At 45.3% G+C, this 19,105-nt stretch overlaps 1 protein-coding gene across 1 annotated transcript in view; it reads right to left on the reverse strand.

Moving 5' to 3' along the window:
- The window catches only part of LOC126522447 (cytochrome P450 2A9-like), a 13,396-nt gene extending 6,917 nt beyond the window's left edge, over nucleotides 1-6,479 (reverse strand). The window contains exons 1-3 of the mRNA XM_072288942.1: nucleotides 6,375-6,479; nucleotides 2,482-2,786; nucleotides 552-667 (exon numbers count right to left, since the gene is read on the reverse strand). Coding sequence (XP_072145043.1) covers nucleotides 552-667; nucleotides 2,482-2,786; nucleotides 6,375-6,479 — 526 coding nt within the window. The remainder of the gene's footprint in view (nucleotides 1-551; nucleotides 668-2,481; nucleotides 2,787-6,374) is intronic.
- Between the last annotated feature and the right edge of the window lie 12,626 nt (nucleotides 6,480-19,105).

A 19,105-nucleotide genomic window follows, 5' to 3' on the forward strand; every position in this document is an offset into this window, starting at 1 on the left:
ACCTATAGCACAGAATTCCCCACAAAGCTTTTCGTTCCTAAGTGATCCATATTGGCTGATCGCCTTCGCTTATAATACATCAGGATTGGCAGCGAAACATTCTTACGAGAAAAAGTTGCGTAACAGATTTTTGTGAATACGGGCCCCAGCTACGTGTATGTTTTACAGATACTAACTTACGTTAGTAATTGCTTCAGGGTATTTTAACGAGTGTAGCTGATTGAAATGCCTTCGTATTTCTCGACGCAGTGACTTCATTTAGGACTGTTCGCAAATGCCCTTGCATTCCGAAATGTTGATAAGAAAAGAATTCGTATTCTAAGATACAAACACACACAATAAAAGCACACAATATAGGTGAGTGTATTAGGAGAGTGTTCCTGTCATAATGCCTAGTCACGAGAATGGTGTCGCCGAACTAAAAACGAAAACTGCAGTCGGTGACCAGTTTTCTGTACGACATACACAAACGTCGACACACTAATGTACGACACCGCACATTAACTCGATAGCTCGGACAAGGCTACACTCAAATGATCCTCGCCACTTACCACTGAACTTAGATTCCGGATCACTCTTCCGTTCTTCCATCTTCGTCAGGTATGCGTCGATGAGCGTCTTGGACGGTGATTTATTAATGGAATGTTTCCGAGCATTGATCTCATTTCTAAGGAAATAAGAGCGGAACAGTTAATGTTTCTTTTTTATTCCAGAAATAAGTACATGGGTGCCACAAGGCAGGCCTGCATGGGTAACTTTTTGCCTTTGACGGCACCTGCTAAGCGTGAGCTATCGTGTTGATCTGTTAAAAAAGAGATAACAGAAAAAAAAGAAAGAAAGGATGCAGGAAACGGAGGGAGGATGCGAGGGAGAGAGATAGGCATAGTTTGGTAACGAGCAAAGTGCAGTTAAGACCCTGTGTCGAAGCGAAGGCGTCCAGCATTGACGTGCCTGAATAGACAAACTGCAGCGCTTGTAAACAAACAGGCATCATAGGCAAAATGATTAGATTAGTAGTATATACGCTGACAGGGGTGGGCTTCTTCATTGCACGTCGATTGGAAGAGTAATATTTGCCAAAAAACTATCGAAAACATGGCCACGCATATTAAGCTTTGCTTCAGAGAAAGTTCACGCAAATAAATTACAGCAATCTTCTTCTTTTTCTTGCCTGCACGGATGCGGCGGTGCTACGATCACATCTTTGTGACGTCACGCTCTGCAGCTTGTCTATTGAATTGAGAGGTCTGCGGCTGCATGTGAGCTTACATAGTACCAGAAAGGTTGCTAGCTGCAAAATTAGAGTGATTAGAAGATGACACATGCGCTTTTGTAAGAGCTGCACTGGCTTGTGCGTTTTAGAACACACGGCACATCTATTCACCAGAAATCGCGTCAATCTTCATAGTTATTCAGTCTCGTGCAATCCAAGGATCTAGTAACACCAAGAAAGGATGTACATGAAAATGGTTTCCAGCTTTACAACAACAACGACTACAATCGAAAACGTGACGCACAGATGCCGTGTCTATCTCTCTGAGAGGGCCGTCGTGTGCTCTGCTTTTCTTGCAGGGAAATAGTGAGCTAATCATCATGCATGTGAAACGTTACGGTAGGCTACCTAGATGTCGGAAAGAACTCTGTACACGTATCCTTTACACCCTACAGTGTAGAACTATCTGGCTCTCTGAGACGCGTCATTGTGGGGTCTAATCTAACTTTTAGCTCATCCTATGACAGTGCTTCCTCTCGCCTGTTCCTCCACATTATTCTGCCTTACCTCTTCAACGCTCTACCCCATTGATTCACCCCGCACGGTCCTGAAAAACTGCACCATCGAGGTTCTGGGCTGAGGGCTTCCACGGACGCCATTCTTTACTACTACTACTACTACTACTACTACTACTACTACTACTACTACTACTACTACTACTACTACTACTACTACTACTACTACCACCAATATATTTCTTACAATACTAGTAATGTGTTGGAGAGCAAGCAACGTGTTGATGCATTCGAGTGAGGTAAATGTAAATCATTTTATTAAAACACAGAGATTTCTACATGCGTGTGTGCCGGCATACTCTACATGTTACTCTGCGTGAGAAAAGGGATGAGGGATTGAAAATTCAAGAGAGAGAGAAAGAGAGAGAGGGTGGGAGAGAAGAAAAAGGGACAGAAAAGAAGGAGGGAACAAAGAGGCAGTATAACTCAGTTATTGTGATGTGCTTGAAGCATTTCCCAGAGCTTGTGAAACAAGTGAACGTTCCGTAGATATGAAAACAATAAGTTTAAAGGCTGACGCTGCACAGAGGAATAACGCACAGGACCCTAACGTGGTACAAGGCAAAATTTTGTACGCTTGAGTTTCGTTTTCATGTCGATGGGCCGGACAGTCTAATAGGATAGACCATTGTTGCCTATGTTTCTGGGCAGTTGCGGCAGCGTTTAAAGATGGTTTCCAACCGACATACGCACCTTGTAAAGTCTCCCAAAGCGCGAAAGTGCTTCTCGATGTTCTGTCTTCCGGGGAACGCGAGCGTGTTCAGGAATGGGCCCTTGAGGAAGCCCAAGGGCGTCATTCGGCGGGTCGTGTTGAGGGCCACAGCGAGGTTCCGCAGCGTCTCGTCTAGCCACTTGCGCTTCGGGTGGTCGAAGGGGTAACTCTCTCCAAAGACGGGCGCGACGGCGTTGTTGGAAACGCTGGGCAGCATCAGCTCTTCGATGGCGATCGGACGCCCGTCCGATTCCGATATGCGCTCAATGAGGCGATGACACTCGTCCTAGTCGAACAGAGAGAGCAAACACGGCGAATTGTTTCCAATAATACTTGCTGCTAGCTTGCTTTGTTCAACGTTGCAATAATAAAGATACGTTAAAATCAAATCGCTTTGACGTCGCTGAGGAATGAGCAAAGACACGAGCACAGTGAAACGGGGCGCTAATAAGCTACGGCGGAGCCCGCATATAACGAACGCCTTCGTTGCACGCAACGTGTACACTATGCAAGCAGTTTGTTACAATTCGACTGCCCCTTCAAACTACCGATGAAGAACAGAGCGATGCGTCAGAAGAGCCATATCAATCACAACATTGACGTGCACTGCACACGCTGCACTACCAGAAAGGGGCGACTGAGCGTTGTTTCAGTCATGTCGATGCGATAATGCCACTCTCCAAGTTTGACAGGCTGTGAACGTGGTCTTGAGGTGAAGCCCTTTGCATGCGCAGTATTCTTGAACGAGGCCGCACAGCCGTGAATGTCTGTGTTACGTCACGACCGCGACAGCAAATTCGCTAGCGAAGGGTAAATGCATGAATAAATAAATGATAAAGAAAAGCGAGGCACGGCGCTGCAAGCTTTGATTGGATGTACTTTGCTGACGAAGCGAATAGCTCTAACTTTGCATTCAAACCACGGAGGTTCGAGACGCCTTCCTTGCGCAAGCTAACTTAGTTTGCTGGCCAAGGCAGCATAAGCTGCGCAATTGCGCTCCGAGTGAATTCTAGGCGGTCCGATTAGCGTGTGTAAAAGGCCGTTTCGGGGTTTCAATTCGAAGTTGCAGCGTTGTAGTTTACGAACGGATTTCGCTAGCACAAGGACAGCACTTGGCTCCGTAGTGGCAGAGGCGTGCCATATCATCGAATGAAGGCTGCTGCAGGCAACTATGAAACATGCCATCCCTTTATGGGTATGGCTTATGATCTTAAATGCAAACCGTTTCTTTCAGGCGATTACTTTTAGGGAATCTGTGGAGTCTATATCATATAGGACGCGAAGCTGTGTTAATTGCCATGAATAATGATTTTTATGATTACCTGTTAGGGAGAGCCATGAAAGTTGGCAAATTCCTTCATACAAAATGTGTGCACAGCCCCCTTCTTGCGCATTATTTCGATGCCTCCGTTTGACTAAAACAAGTCATCAAAGCAACATGAAGTGATTAAAAGTTCGCATGCACTATCCGTTTTACATAGGACTTTGTAATGTTGACACTAAATAACAAAATGGCTGTTCTATATAAGATGCAGTGTCTGCCATAAGTAAGTAATACGGGAATGCTTATGTTTGGAGCGACACATCACACAAACTTTTACACGCTTGATTTTCAAGCATTCTTTCACGACAACATTTATGGACAGACAAGGTACGCCTCCGCATTGGAAGAGCAGCAGACTCCTTCTGCTATGCATAACTTCCAATGTCCAAGCTTGCAAATTGTCAGGAGTGACGCGGTTTCGAACAGCAAACTGAAGTTTAGGCATGCCAACAGAAAAATGCCGAAACATTTTTCAGGATCTACGGTGGCACCCTCAATACTACGCGCATGCGCGTGTGGACGAGCGCACGCAGCAGCCAAGCGAGCGGTATTCTCCTCGCCTTGACGTCAACCGCGAAATAGCGCTAGTATCGCAAAGTACCCTGTATGAGACAAACAATGCCTTCACAAATCAATCAACACACACACACACACACACACACGCACACGCACACGCACACGCACACACACACACACACACGCGCGCGCACACACACACACACACACACGCACACACACACGCACACGCACACGCACACGCACACGCACACACACGCACGCACGCACGCACGCACGCGCGCTAGAAGACAGGACGAGTGCTAACTCTCAACTAAATATTTATTGAAATTATTAACATTTATATAAGTGATTGAAAATACCGCAGCATACGAAGATGACAAAGTCTAAAGACTATCAGTTAAACATATCAAGAGGTAGGGAAGCCAAAAACACCAAACAATAAACGGCACTATCTGAGATTAACACACTTGCAGAGAAGATATTGAAATTCGCTTTCTAACAGAGATATTGATGCGTGGCTAATACAAGTCTCTCCTAATCTTTTAATGGGAAATGTCTAAATTATTTCCCGTGTGGTTTGGCATTTGTGTCTTGAAAGGACTCTTGTGTCTTCAAACAAAAGTTTACAGCCACTATTGAAACAGTGCTGCGCTGGATGTGAAGCATTAGAGTTGTTAGGTGATTGTGTTCTTTTAGTCTGACGTTGAGGCACCTGCCGCTCTGTCTAGTGTAGGTTTTCCCGCACTTGAGTAGAATCTGGTAAACTATACCAGGGTTACAAGGCACTAAAGGGGGCACATGCATAATGCCGCAATCATTTCTTTCTTCTTTTGTGCCCTTGTTAAAGTTTCTTATTTATCATAGGGCACATCATAGACAATTTGCGGGGGGCCGAGAAAACTGCATTGACTTCATATCTACTGGCCACGTTCCGTAAACCGTGTGACAACCTATTTACATAGGGCACCACAGCAAACCTTTTTTCATTTTCTGTTTTTCTTGTTTCTTAGCAGCACGTTTTACCCATTTCGAAAGCTTTTCACAGGTTAGTGATCACAAATGAAAGGATAACCAACCTTCTCGAGCCTATCTATCTGTTGAGAAAAACTTTGTTGTGTACAGTGTGGACATGACTTAGCAATGGCAGACCTAAGAGCTGAGTACTCTATCCCCTGTTTGACAAGTTTGGAATGGCAAGAAGAAAATTCAAGCAGTGGTTTCTTTGCCCTGGGCGAGTGGTATCAACATACATGTTCCTGTTGAAACATGGCTGTGTTGGAACAAGTCTGTGTTGTCTGTGTTGGAACAAGTCTGTGTGTGTGTGTGTGTAACTTCGCGCTACAATCCAAGAATTGGTTACAGTACCAACTCACCCAACGTTATATCCTTTTGCAAATTATGCTATTACCATAAGTTTAACTGTATTGCATGGTAGCTTCGCAATCTTTATTTGGAGCTTTAATGAGTTATCCTCGCAATTTGTGGCGCGCATTTTCTTGGATAAATAGATGTCTACACCTTGCAGCATTCAGTTTCACAAACATAGCTAACGTTTTGCGAGTAACGCTACCCAGGTGTAATTATTGTTCTATTATTTATTTTCTTCAGTTAACAGCTGTATTCCTACCTTTAATTGCCTATAAATATATGACACACTTAAAAACCGTGCCGGCACATACACCACGACGTTGCTCAAAATCTCCTCAGTGTTCAACTTAGTATCACATATCGTTCTCCCGGTACAAAGGGGGAAACACGCGTGTTTCATCTGCGTAACGTTTGTATTACGCCTTCGAGTGGCGCAATAATTATGAACCACGAAAGACGTAATTAGTCGACACATTTGAAATTTTGCGTCCACGTGAGCCCTATTTCCATCAACTATGACGTCGGTGCCATTCTCCGTTCTTCGTTGCGGGATCCATGGGCAAGGATTCCACTCGGTTTGTAAAACACTCGTATATGCGAAGTGTCACGTGCACTAATGCCGTGAGCGGATTGGTTCAGCCCCGAGAATACGAGGACGCGCACAGCCAATGTCGTAGCCATCCCCGTCGCAGAGTCCGTCTTGCGCGGCCCTACGCTCTTCTTCTCACGCTCTCGCCATATATCCTCATCCTCCGCTGTTCGCCTCATTGATCCGCTGTACGTTCCTTCTCCGCTTTCCTCCTCGCGCTCCTTTCGCAGTGGCCGTCTTTCACCTCCCGCTACGCTCCGCGTTCGCTTCCATCCTTGGCTGTGCTCGTTCGCTCGGTTACGAGGTACGACGCCGACGCTACCCGCAGGAACGGGCCGCCTAAGAGCTACGCTGTAAAACTATGGTACCGCATCTAGGCGCGTTTTCATTTGGCCTTAAGCGAGGCGCAGTTAGAACGCAGGGGAGAGCTTGCGTAGATGAGCAACGCGCGAATAACGCAAGCCACGAGAACAGGGAGAAGCTTCTCGAGAGGACGCGTTCGAACGAAGGCGAGCGTTTCGGCGGGCAAATTGTGCGAGACAAACAAGCACTACAGCAACATTTCTTTCATTTACAAAACAATATTGGTAGTAAAGATGAGTCTACTGGGGAGATCGTCACAGTGTGCGTGGTGTTCTTTGCAGTTGTTTATTTCAGAAAAAATACGGCAGTCTTGGTTTCAAGGATACATCAAAGGCTTCGCAAGTAATTACAAAGAATGCTGCGCACTTTATGACAATTTTCCAGTGGGAAGTTAACCATAATCATTTTACTGATTCGAAATCAGCGTGAGCAAGGGCGCGTACTTACCAGAATGTCGTTCTGTATGGTGGGCTTCGCGAAGCCGATATCTCTGAGCGCCTGGATGCAGAACCTGCGGTTTGCGACCCACTCGTCTCCCTCCAGCGACATCGGATCTGTGTGGGATACCAGTGGCGGGAGCCTTGTGCATACCGCGAGAAGCTGGTCCACAGAAAACGCTTGCACAACGAAGCAAAACTATGCAAAATATACCGAGAGGAGGTGGATTCGGATCCCGCCTGTGGTTAGTTTCTTTCTTCTCAACTTCAATTTTCCTTGCTTTATCATGTTTACATTCCAATTGCAAAAAAAGAAGAAGAAAGAAATCATCTTATGCTTTCTTTGGTTTCGTTCTCTAGCCGTTTGTTTCATACGATTGTCATTAACAAAAAAAAAAAAAAAAAAAATCGGGCCCCTACATTTCTCTTTGTTCAATATATATACAGGATGTCCCAACTATAACGCATCGAGATTTAAAAATATACATTTGCCACGTAGCCTGATAGAACCAAGGTAATGTTGCTTGCCATTGCTTCGATATACTCAGATAATTTCTTGCATTCCGCCTAATTACATAGTTGGTATTAATTAATCAATCCACTTCTCAATTATTATACCTAGATGAAAAGCGTCAATGAGAAAATTGTAGTGAGAGTGTCGTAACGGTGTACGCTCCCATAAGGGAAATAACTTTGTTGAAAACATCCTTTGCGTAAAAGAACAAATGAAATCTGCAGATTGCTTTGGTGAAACAGCAGAAAAAAAGGGGGAAAGAAAACGGAAGACAACTCACAAATGTGTTGTTAAAATTGCCCTGCTCTTTCTCATATATATATATATATATATATATATATATATATATATATATATATATATATATATATATATATATTCTCAATAACAATTCCTTACAGTGTTATATCACGCAGGAAGCTGGCTAGTGGCGAACGCGAAATAAGAACAGCTGCTCAGAAACAGGGCAATTTAACTCTAGCCTGCATGCACATGACATTGTTGGAGAAGGCACTGAATCGCAAATGTCCCGCGTCAATCGAAAGCAAGAAAGATTCCTCGTTAGTTACACTTTGAGTTTATTGTTCGTTCATAACAGAATCCGTTAGCTACAGGTGATGTATATAATCTGCGTGTAACGAATTGTATCTTCAGATTGTATCTATACAATGCGTTGCGAAGTCAGCAAGTGTGACGAGACCCTTCATTATTAGTCACGACAAAACAGCAAATATAGAAGAAGCTACCCTCGTCCTCCTTAAAAGAAAATAGAAAGAAAAGAAATATGGAGGGAAAGTACACACACGTGAAATCATGTACGCTAACGCATTAAAATGATTCTGCAAAACAGAGACAACACTGCCAATAATATGCGATTACAAAGATCACATGCACAGAAGAAGTGAAACGAAATACGGTTCAATAATTATTGCTTGGCCGCCTGTAAAATATCGCCACTATTAACGTGCATGGTGTCCCGCGATTCCATGCGTTAAAGGGGCAGTAAAAATAAACGTTCAATCCGGTTAGATTGTTAGAATATTCTTTTGTAGTTCTTGTTTCACTCATATGACGAACAACAGGCTGATTACCACCGGTGAGATCCACTTGAATTTTTCGCGCAAGCTTCAACGCCGGTCCATGACTGTGACGTCAGCGATTTCAAGCGTTTTTATCATATAGACCCGATTTATCCGCGCTGTGGCAGCGTTGTGCTCGTGACCCCAGAAAAGTACCGGTCGTTTGTTTCGTCACCCAAGTTTACAAAGGCAAAGCAATTATTTTGTCGGCGCAGTTTTCTTTTTTTTTTTACGTTTCGTATTTCTTACTTCATTTTGAACTTCCCAGTTGTTGCATCGATCTACAGGAGGCCCATATTCACTATGTTACCCCCCCCCCCCCCCCACACCACCGCCAGGTATGTTGAATGACGTCACGTTGCCTATCTTTGATGTCATCTGGGCCTCGGAGCTCTGTTATTGTGCAGTCACGTGAATGCCAACCCAAACGAATTTCTGAGAAACCCGAGATTTTCTTGGTAGCTGTGAGCTACTTTCGGGTGCATTACAATTGTCCGCTTCTGAAAACTCCCCACCCCTCCCCCCTTGCGGATTTCCGAAGAACTGAAGCTGTGCAAGTGAAAATAAATTTTGTGTAGAAGTAATTTGCGTTTACTTACATCCGACAGAAAGTCCGTAAAGGCGCCAGTTTTTCGAGCGATACAGGAGCTCATCCTTAGAAAACAGTTTCTCTATGGCATCAAAGTCGTTCACGATGACCATCTCGGTCAATCCCGTTCTGATCCTGAAAGATGGGGAAGGCGACAGCGTTATTGCTTCTGTGTTCAGGCATCGTCCACTGGCAAGCCTAAACCAGCTAATAATATACCTGCTACTGCGCCTTTGACTAATTTCGGGAATTATATTCAAAAGCACCTTGCTAATGATCAGGTAGTACGTCGCAGAATAATACTAATCGTTTCTGTGAGTAGATATTGCTTGGCAGTGTCAATACGAAAATCACCACATCATTGTGATCACAGCGTTATTGCATGCTGAATTGCCTTCCTGAACATGGTACAGTAAGTGGAGCTTTGTACTTTTTTTTTTGTCACAGTAGACACTCTCGTCCGAAATTTGTTCATGTTAATGTTGCGGATCTGGAAACGATGTAGGCAAACATGATGTAGGCCATGAAGAATCTGCTGAAGTCACTTTACATGTTTCTCAAGTTCGCCCCTAACGCCATCCCGAACGTGGAACAGCTGGTTACAGGCACACCTCTTAAGCTAATCTTCGCACTTCTCTGCATAGAAGGGGCGGAGAGAAAACATCTCTCTCTGTCTAAGCCATCTTAAAAGGCAATGCTTCCCGTAGTGTCTGATCTTTACTATAATTTGAAAGCCCCAATATGACTGAAAATATTCATCAACAACATACACGACATTATTGCGATATTACATGTCCCACATAATTTTATGAGCTAAAAAGTGCAACAAACTTTAAAGAACTGAGCATAGAAAATGAGGAGCAGGGAAAAATACCAGCTCTAGAGAAGTTAATCATTCGCTTGCCTGCTTCATAAGTTGGTGCGGCTGATATCTGGCTCTATCAGATAGCTGAGAGCTATGGCCTAGTCGCAGTTCGAACCGCACAAGAACGTTATAGACAAAAGGAAATATGCTAGCTTTTCTTGGTGCATGACCCTGCCATGGCCAAAGCGAACTGGTGCAACATAGGGCATAAAACATGGCATTAAAGCGTCGTACCCGTTCGAGTAGTCATATATGTGCAGTTTCTGGCCCTAAATAATTCGCTCGCCGAATGATGAAGGCAGGCTCAAACACGGGCTTCCTCAGAATTGAAAGCGTCAATACGCTTTCGCCAGGAGAGTTTTCTCAAAGTACTAAATGCTTCCACGAAGGCATTAAGTATTTCGTAAAGCAACAATGTAGTAGAAAAAAAAGGTGATTTTCTACGGCAGATTGTGATTTGCGTCGGCGAATACTAAAACTACTTTTCGATAGTCGCAATAGGTTTGCGAATGTACGAAATTTTGAATACGAATCGAATAGTCGTCGCTTTTCGATTCGTATTACATTCGATAATTCGTTATTAGAAGTTTTCGAATATTCGTTTCGTTCGAGCACTATAAACGAGAAGCAACAGTTCTTGCAGTCTACAGGGAGAAATACTTTAGGAGAGCCATGATTTGCTGCGTATACGCACCACTTCTCGATCAAACCTTAAGTCCACTTATGCACAATAGTTTGCTCTAGTTAAATATGCATGTATCGCCTCAGGCAGCCTACGGACCCACCGTATCGATTTAGGCAAGTCAGTTTATCGTTTGGCCAGTGTCACCATGTGCGGAGTCTTCTAAAACGATGCGTGGTGCTGTAGTATTGCGCATAGCTCCTTTCAACAAGCACTATACACTCTTGAACGCGCATCTAGTTGCGTGCTACTTCTTTATCTTAGTAATGTCGTTGTCATGGTGCACCAGATGCGGCAACCTACCTTTGTTTATTGTTTTGAAGCTTCTTAGTTGAACTGAAAGCCAGTTTTAACGGTATTATACCTGTATGAAATAATCTGTCTAAGCCTTTTTATTGCACACTCCATGGCACCTTTAAACGTTACTTTGTTTAGAACGTGAAAGTATTAAATATTCGATTCGAGCTTTGGAGGTCATTTTTCTGGAATATTCGTATTCAGTTCGATTAAAAAATCAGTAATTATTAGCTAATCTGATTGAAGTTAGCTAATTTTATAATTGTTTACTTGAGAAACTTGCTGCAAATGTGAAATGGAAGTCATTGGCTGTGTGTACATCTAACAGGCATCACGAAAAGAGCGCTTGATTTGCGATGCTTTTGTGCAAGATTGCTGTGAAGTGCATCGGTGTTCCACTCATCATTTTCTTGATGATTACCGTTGCGCACTACAGGGTGAATTTGTGGAGTACCAATGTATCTTTTGGCACCCTTTGGATTCAGACGCCCCAAAGACGTTTGTATTCTCAATGTTACAAGAAATCAGACTTGTTTGAGCACTTCCTGGCAGCAAATTTGCATTTGAACCACGCTCCCTCACGTCGTTTTTTTCTTAACCGCCGTGGTTGCTTAGTGGCTATGGTGTTGGGCTGCTAAGCACAAGGTCGCGGGATTGAATCTCGGCCAGGGCGGCCGCATTTACATGGGGGCGAAATGCAAGAACACGCGTGTACTTAGATTTAGGGGCGCGTTAAAGATCCCCAGGTGGTCAAAATTTATCCGGAGTCTCCCCATTACTGCATCTATCTCGGCAGGAGAGACTTTCCCCTTCCACACAAGACGTTAAATAGAGCGCAGGCATTGACCCTCAGATTATTGCAAACAGGCTCGTATCCCAGCCCGGCTTTATTCCACAAGATTTATCCCGACACCTATGTCGCTAGTTCTTGCAGGCACTGCAATGACATCGCTAGCCTAGACCACATGCTCTGGCGTTGCCCCTCGTTACGAGGCACAGAACGAATCAATGAAGACAAGTGGCTCTCCGCTATCAAGAGCCCCGATGCCGGGGCGCAGCTATGGGCTGTCCAGAGGGCCCACGATGCGGCGGTCGGGCATGGCCTGACTGTCCCAACGTGGGAGCGGCCCGCAGCGCGCTGAGTCGCGTACCTCAGGACCTTTATTAAAGTTTTGCATCCATCCATCCATCCATCCCCATTACTGCGTGCCTCATAATCAGATCGTGGTCTTGCCGCGTAAAACCCCCGATTTAATTTTCAATTTCTTTGTTACCTCAAAGGCCCCATGTTAGGGCAGTACACAAGACGTGTGAACCAACTTGGGATTATTTAATGGCCTCTTCGATGACCAACTTGAATCGGCCATTAGAGGTGCGTATCGTGATCTTCGGCAGGTAATTTAGAAGTCGATTAGCGAATATAATTTTATTGAATAATGAATAATTATGTAGTTCCTGGTGTACAAGACCGATTCACCACTTCATGTCTACGGCGATACAACAAAAAGTTCTCTTTTACTTAACCTGCCTCCTCCTTTACTTTTCCCTATGATCTTGTAAGTTCTAGTAAGTTATAAATTCTGGGGCTAGGCGTGCCCTACCACGACCTAATTTTTTTAGGCATGCCATAGGGGGGAGCTGTGGATTACGGTACACGAGCATTTTCGCGTTCTGCCTCTATTGGAATGCGGCTGCCGTGGCCGGGATTAAACCGGCGATCTTGTGCTCTGCAGCCAACGCCATAGCCAGTGAGCTACCGCGGTGGGTCATAGTGAGTTCTCTGTTCACCTGTAGGTAGAACCGTAGATTCGAGCCCATTCGATTGCCGTAGTAGCGCAGAAGTGTGGCCGCAGGTACTCGACGTGACCGATCAGCGGTTTGGCCGGCGGAGAAGGGGGTAGCCGGGAACCAGGTGGAATGCGCTTCTTGCCGAGTTGGGAATACCAGAGAAAGTACAGTACGAGGCTAAGTAAAGCCGGAATGATTAGGTCAGGCCAGTTCATTTCTGAAACGAAGCACGGAGAGAGCAAACGGTTGTAGGCAGACATGCCCAGGGTTTTAACAAGAGTGCTTAAAGGCACGGAACCAGGAACACGTGCAAAACCACAACAAATGCCACCTGTCCGCCGATAACAAGATTAGTTGCTAAATTAGGTGGTTTTCGCCGTGATAGACATTGAATTCATCGGGAATGTATTCTAATGTGTAGCAAGAGACAGGACCTAAGTAAATATCACAAGGCAAGCGCTTGTCCTGTCGCTGTCATTGCGCCTAGCTAATACAAGTACTTTGGACATCAGGCCCCACGTACTTATACTTCTTTTTAATTAGTTTACCCCATTTGAAAAAAGAAACATCACATGAAGCTAGTGAACAATACCGGTCCCCAAAACTAAGACGCCCTTTACGCCTCACTACGTACCAGGGTCAATAAACTCCTCAGGAGTTCAAACTACCCCTGTAGTCGCATATGACGACCAACAATACTTTATATGTGCGGTATATAGTTCACTTTTAGTCGGCACACTTGAACCCACATCGTCGTCAGCATCGTTGTCAGCCGAGCTAAATTTGCACGTGGAGTTTAAATTACATATAAAAAAGTCGCAGTTTCGCCCGAAATACGAAGCAGCCGTTGTTATAGCAAATTGTTAGACACCTATGCGAAGTAAGTGTAGTAGATTTATCTGCCGTATAAATTTGAAAACCTTCGCTTACTAACTTACTAAGCATGGTGTCGCACGGGCACGGGCAAACACAAACACACAAACACATCGCACTCGGTGACCGCGCACACTCGCTGTCAAAACCCTGGCGTGAGGAAGAGTGGGAGCAGCAGTGAATTGACCTTCGCGCGGCCTCTCACTTCAACGCGAACTAAGCGGCAAGAACACAGCGCGTACAAAGCCATCAACCCTGCCCACGGCTAGGCTATGTACTAATCCCAGGTCACTTTCAAGATAGGGTCCTCTTGGTCGCGCTCAGCCACGCCATCCACAACCGCCGCCGGAGTAAAACGTCCCTATATCTTGCTAATCGGGCTCTATATCTTCTGTTGCAGCTATCCGTATTGATGGGTTTGGTATCCCACAGTAGCACGTTGGGCTATGAGAGACACCGTGGTTGACTGTTCCGAATTTCAATTACCTGGGTTCATTTAATCTGCTGGCTCATTTAATCTGCTGCAACATTGCGAAGCAGTCGCTGCATGCATTCGAACCCGAGACCATGCGCTCCGGAGGACAACGCTTTAGCTATAGTGCGGAGCACAATAAAATGTGCTTTGTTAAGCGATATGTACTTTGCCTATATGATTTTTTCCACGGGTGCGCCAGTTTAAACTCCATGGTGTCCTTAGTATCCTGGCTGCAACTTCGTCGCAATAGCTCTCTATCAAGAGGCTGCACTTGATGCGGGGATGTTTATTGCGGATCGGGCGTTATCGATTTTAATATACGTAGGATTGCATAGCCCTTGCCTAAACTTAGAACGTCATTTCTGGGGAACTGGCCAATGATGGGCACATGCCAGTACCACACGCGCAGTGCCGAATTCGTGCACATACACTGGAGCATGCTATTTGCTAGGCGGGAATGCAACAAGCACAGACCTAATGGCCAAGCCTACTAGACAAATTGGGTCACTGGGTGACCGAAGCTATATAAATACAGACAGCAAAGGGTGTAAAGTTCAGAAAGAAGCCTATCGCATTAAAGCCTGTAGTGACTTGGATCTATAAGGTCCCGATTTGGTGGTCTTCTATGTTTTGAGGCGATCACTTTCTTTGGGTTTTTCCCCCATTCTACATTTTGTATGCTCCTGGCCGTTTATGGGAAGAGAATCAACTCGGGCCACTATACTCCATCGCGCGACTAACATGCACCACTGCCAAATGTACAAGATGCACAGAGGCAATACCTTTGCACAGCAGAATATCCTTCCGGACGTAACTTTCTGAACACTACAGGGACTAGAGCGTTTTATTTTTGCTTGGCATGTAATACGCTGCAGCGATACGTAACTTGTTAGGCCCTTTGCGCATGCGCGTCCTATACTGCGAAAAACTGAGGCGGTTACCACAGATAACCGTAATAGCCAGCCTAAACTGCGCAGCAACAAATAAATGGTAAAATCTGTCATCGCTTAGTGTCATTTCACGCTGAGGGCAAATTATTAGGCATGTTTTGTCGTTATTTTTGAGATCGGCTGTTTGTTTTGTTACTACTAAGAGTACACAAACGACGCGAAGCGGTAAATGCGGTTTAATTTACTGTTCGCAGATGGCGCCAAAGCATTAGAACTAGTGAATAGTTGTCGACCCGGAACGCTCCAAAGGCCTGATTGTTGACTGTATCACAAATTTAGTACTTCACTCTAGTATGGTACGTGAAGACGGTGGTGAGCAAGTGCCAAATAGACGCCGAGCAGACAATGTGGCGCGGGTCAACATTTACAAAGGCGTCCGCCCTTACTACTGGCTAAGGGGGTTACTAGAAACTGCTGAGAATGCGTAGTGATGAAGCGAAGCATGTCCAGTTCCGAGTGGCATAAGAAAGCAAGCTGTCGCTTACGACGATATCAACCCAAGGGTGGTTCTGCCAGAATTTTAATGCACTAGCATTCTTATCGTACTTCACGCACATTACGGGTGTTATGTGTATACGTCTATATCTACGTATCTAACTTTTTTCCCGCCTACCTCAGTCACTGAGTAGTTCATGGTCGAACGGGTAGCGCATTAGGGTGCTGTGCTGAGGGAACAGGATGCGAGACCGATCGTCACACCACCGTGGGCCACTGAGCATGTGGAAATCTGTACATATGTGACGCTTTTCAAAAAACTTCTTTCACGCCGACATAGGTCACTGTAGATGCGGGATTCGGTATCCACCAATGTTTGAAGTGACTCTTTGACGCAGGCTTGGAGCACTGGGTATGCGCCACTCGGTCGGTACCACTCTTCAATGAACAACTTTGACGCCATAGAGTAACTAGGTATAACATTCTTTAAATTTCTTCTATGCTTGTGGAATCATACCCACGTCGCGCGGGTTCTTTAAGGACAGAAACCCGACGCTTTAATAATATGTGCCACAAATGCACTGGGTATGTGTTGCACTTCAGTGAACGTTTTTTCATGCCAATGCTTTAGCGAGCTGCGTCACGAATGCACTGAGTATGTGCCGCTGTTCAACGAACCTCTCCCCAACTTGGGTCATTGAGTACGTACCACTGGGTGTAAGGCAATCGAGAGAACAATTCTGAGCGTTCGCACGCTCCGGCGCACCGGGTAGTCTCGGAGGCCACGCGCGGACTTCTAGGTAACGCCACTAGATGGCGCAGCGTGTCCAGAAAGAAGCGTGAGAGAGAAGCCCGGCTGCCGCGTGACGCACTTCCCAGCGTTCGCACGCATCGCCGCGCCATACATTTCGCAGGCCACGCGCAGTTTTTGCGATGGCGCTGCTCTCTCGAGTGACGCCGAAGGGAGCACGCGGGACAACTGGAAGTGCCTTCTCAGCGCATCTGGAGCAGCGCGCCAAAACGATGTCTTTTCATTTGATTTTTCTCTCACGTGGTTACTGGAAGCGTTAGGATAAATGAGCAATCTATATATATATATATATATATATATATATATATATATAGAAGTTTTTATGCTTTTGGCTTCTTGGGCTAGATATAAGCAGGCAACTAATACATTTTTTTCCGGCAAGTAGGATTACTTTTGTACGACGCCTTGTTAGTACAAGATAATGACCGGTACCAGGATTAACCCAGGGGTGCGGTGTTCTGAGAGGGAGCGTTGTTACACGTTGGAAAGAAAGCGGTTTGAGCCTGGACGCGATGGAAACAGGGCAGTTTTTTTCTGTGGATGAGTGTGTGTGTACGAGGGTCGCGACTAGGCCGTCTAGAGCAGTAGAAAGATAAGCTAGCTAAGCGGGTTGGGAAGCTGGAAAAAGAACTCAGGAACGAGCAGCCGCCGAGGAATGTGGTAGAAGATAAGCTAGCCAACGTAGAAATGAAGCTGAGGGTCACCATTCCGCAAAGAAATGGTGAATGCTTCGATGCGAGTACCGCGAACGGGCCTGGCTCTGAAGCGACAACAGAAAGGAAGCCGTAACCACCACGTTCGAAAACAGTGCCGGACACGTCAAGGATGGTTACCAAGGGGCTGCCACTGATGTACCGGCCACGGAGGAAGAGAACAAAGCGAAGGTTGACATTAAGACAGGAGTGGAGGGCATCGTGGCCTGAGGTGCAGCTTTCGGCGGCGAGGTAGAGGAAAGGCGTCGAGTTGTATTCGTTGGGGATTCAAACATGTGCAAAGTCAAACCGGTGATAATAGAGAGTGTCGGTGCACACAAGCGAATCCAGATTAGTATGCTTACGGGAAAGCCGAATATAGAAGTGTAGCGAAAGCCAAGGAACACATGTGGGACACAATGGAGAAGAAGGCTCCTAGTGGTGATAACGGGCGGAGTGATTGACATACTGCAAGGACGGAGTACATGTATCGTGAAGCAAATAGCCAACGGGGTTACTGACCTGCGGAATGTTTAAAAGGAAGTGCAAATCGCAGTGTGCGCGGTGTCAGAGGTTGAAAGGCAGGGAAAGTAATTTAAAGGGGAGTGCCAGCAGTAAACAGCGAAATTTGGACGCTTGCTAAGGCAATGAATTTTAGTCATTGACATCAACCGAAAGGTGCATCGAGCCGGCCGCGAAGGCGCTTTTGAGCGTGACGGGATATATTTTAGCGATAGCGTAGCAACACCGGCTGTATGTCGATTCGCCTCACCGGCGGTAGCTTTTTTCAGGCGGGCCCGGGCAAGCAGGACGGAAGATTGTAGGTATTGAATGTAGCGACACACCAGCATGGAACAGAATTAGACCACGCAGAGTTAAGACGCGCAAAGGAGAAGAGTAGAGAGGGTAACATTTGTTACGTAAACATGCAAGGTGGTCACAAGCAGGAAAAATGGCTGGAAATTGAAACACAGCTGAATGACGAAGTTATTAGCGTATACTCATTGACCGAAATGCATCTACGAGGTTTCGAGCAGACGCCTGTTATTGACATTTTTCTATGGGAGCAGTGCAGCAAAATGACAGGATCAAGGAAAGGCACGATAATTAGGCGAGGTATCAAGTGGCAGAGGGTAAAACAGACATGTAAGGAGCACTTATGGAATAGCGGCACATGGGAAGGCAGGAAGACGTGGCTTGAAAGTGCTTACATATAGACAGGTAGTGATCGCACAGGTAAAAATAAGGAATTGATTGATTAATTACAAGTGATTTAATGAGTTAAAAAAATCGGACCAGGTGGTTTTAGTAGGAGATATGAATGCGAACGTAGAGAGTTTAGATGGATATATTGATTACAACGGTTATCAAGTGGCAGATCTGTGCGATGAGCAGAACCTTATAGTACGAGTAGTTAACAGGGAGAATAAATGCCATTGATAGGCAACGTGGTAATGCGGAAACAGGCTGTCATATAGCATCTGCACTTTAGTCTCAGAAACGGTCTACGAACGACTAGACCAAATGATCATAGAGAAACATGGAAAAGATAGCCTAGGTAGCGATAATAAACTTTTAACCATAACATTTAGGAGAAATATAATGCAGAACAACAAACAATAGCAGCAGTATTTCCAAAAACGAATGAAAGGCAAATATCAGAGATCACAAGAAACATAGAGAGGACAATGGAGGCGTTCGCTACGACACTCTGGGTATACAAGGAACTGGTAGACGTTATGCAGCAGGACATAAGCCAGATACGGCAAAAAAAAAAAATGGATTGGAAAGCGGAAACCACGTAAGTGGTGGAACTAGGAAATAAAGCAAGCCACAGAAGTACGTAAGCAGGCGTCAAGGGAACATCAAATTGCCAGAAAGTCGAGATCACACGAAGTAGGAGTGCTCGTTAGATGGAACAAATATCGAGAAAAGAAAAGGATGGCGAGTGAGCT

The sequence above is a fragment of the Dermacentor andersoni genome, chromosome 6 (assembly GCF_023375885.2).
Source record: "Dermacentor andersoni chromosome 6, qqDerAnde1_hic_scaffold, whole genome shotgun sequence".
NCBI classification, from domain to species: domain Eukaryota; kingdom Metazoa; phylum Arthropoda; class Arachnida; order Ixodida; family Ixodidae; genus Dermacentor; species Dermacentor andersoni.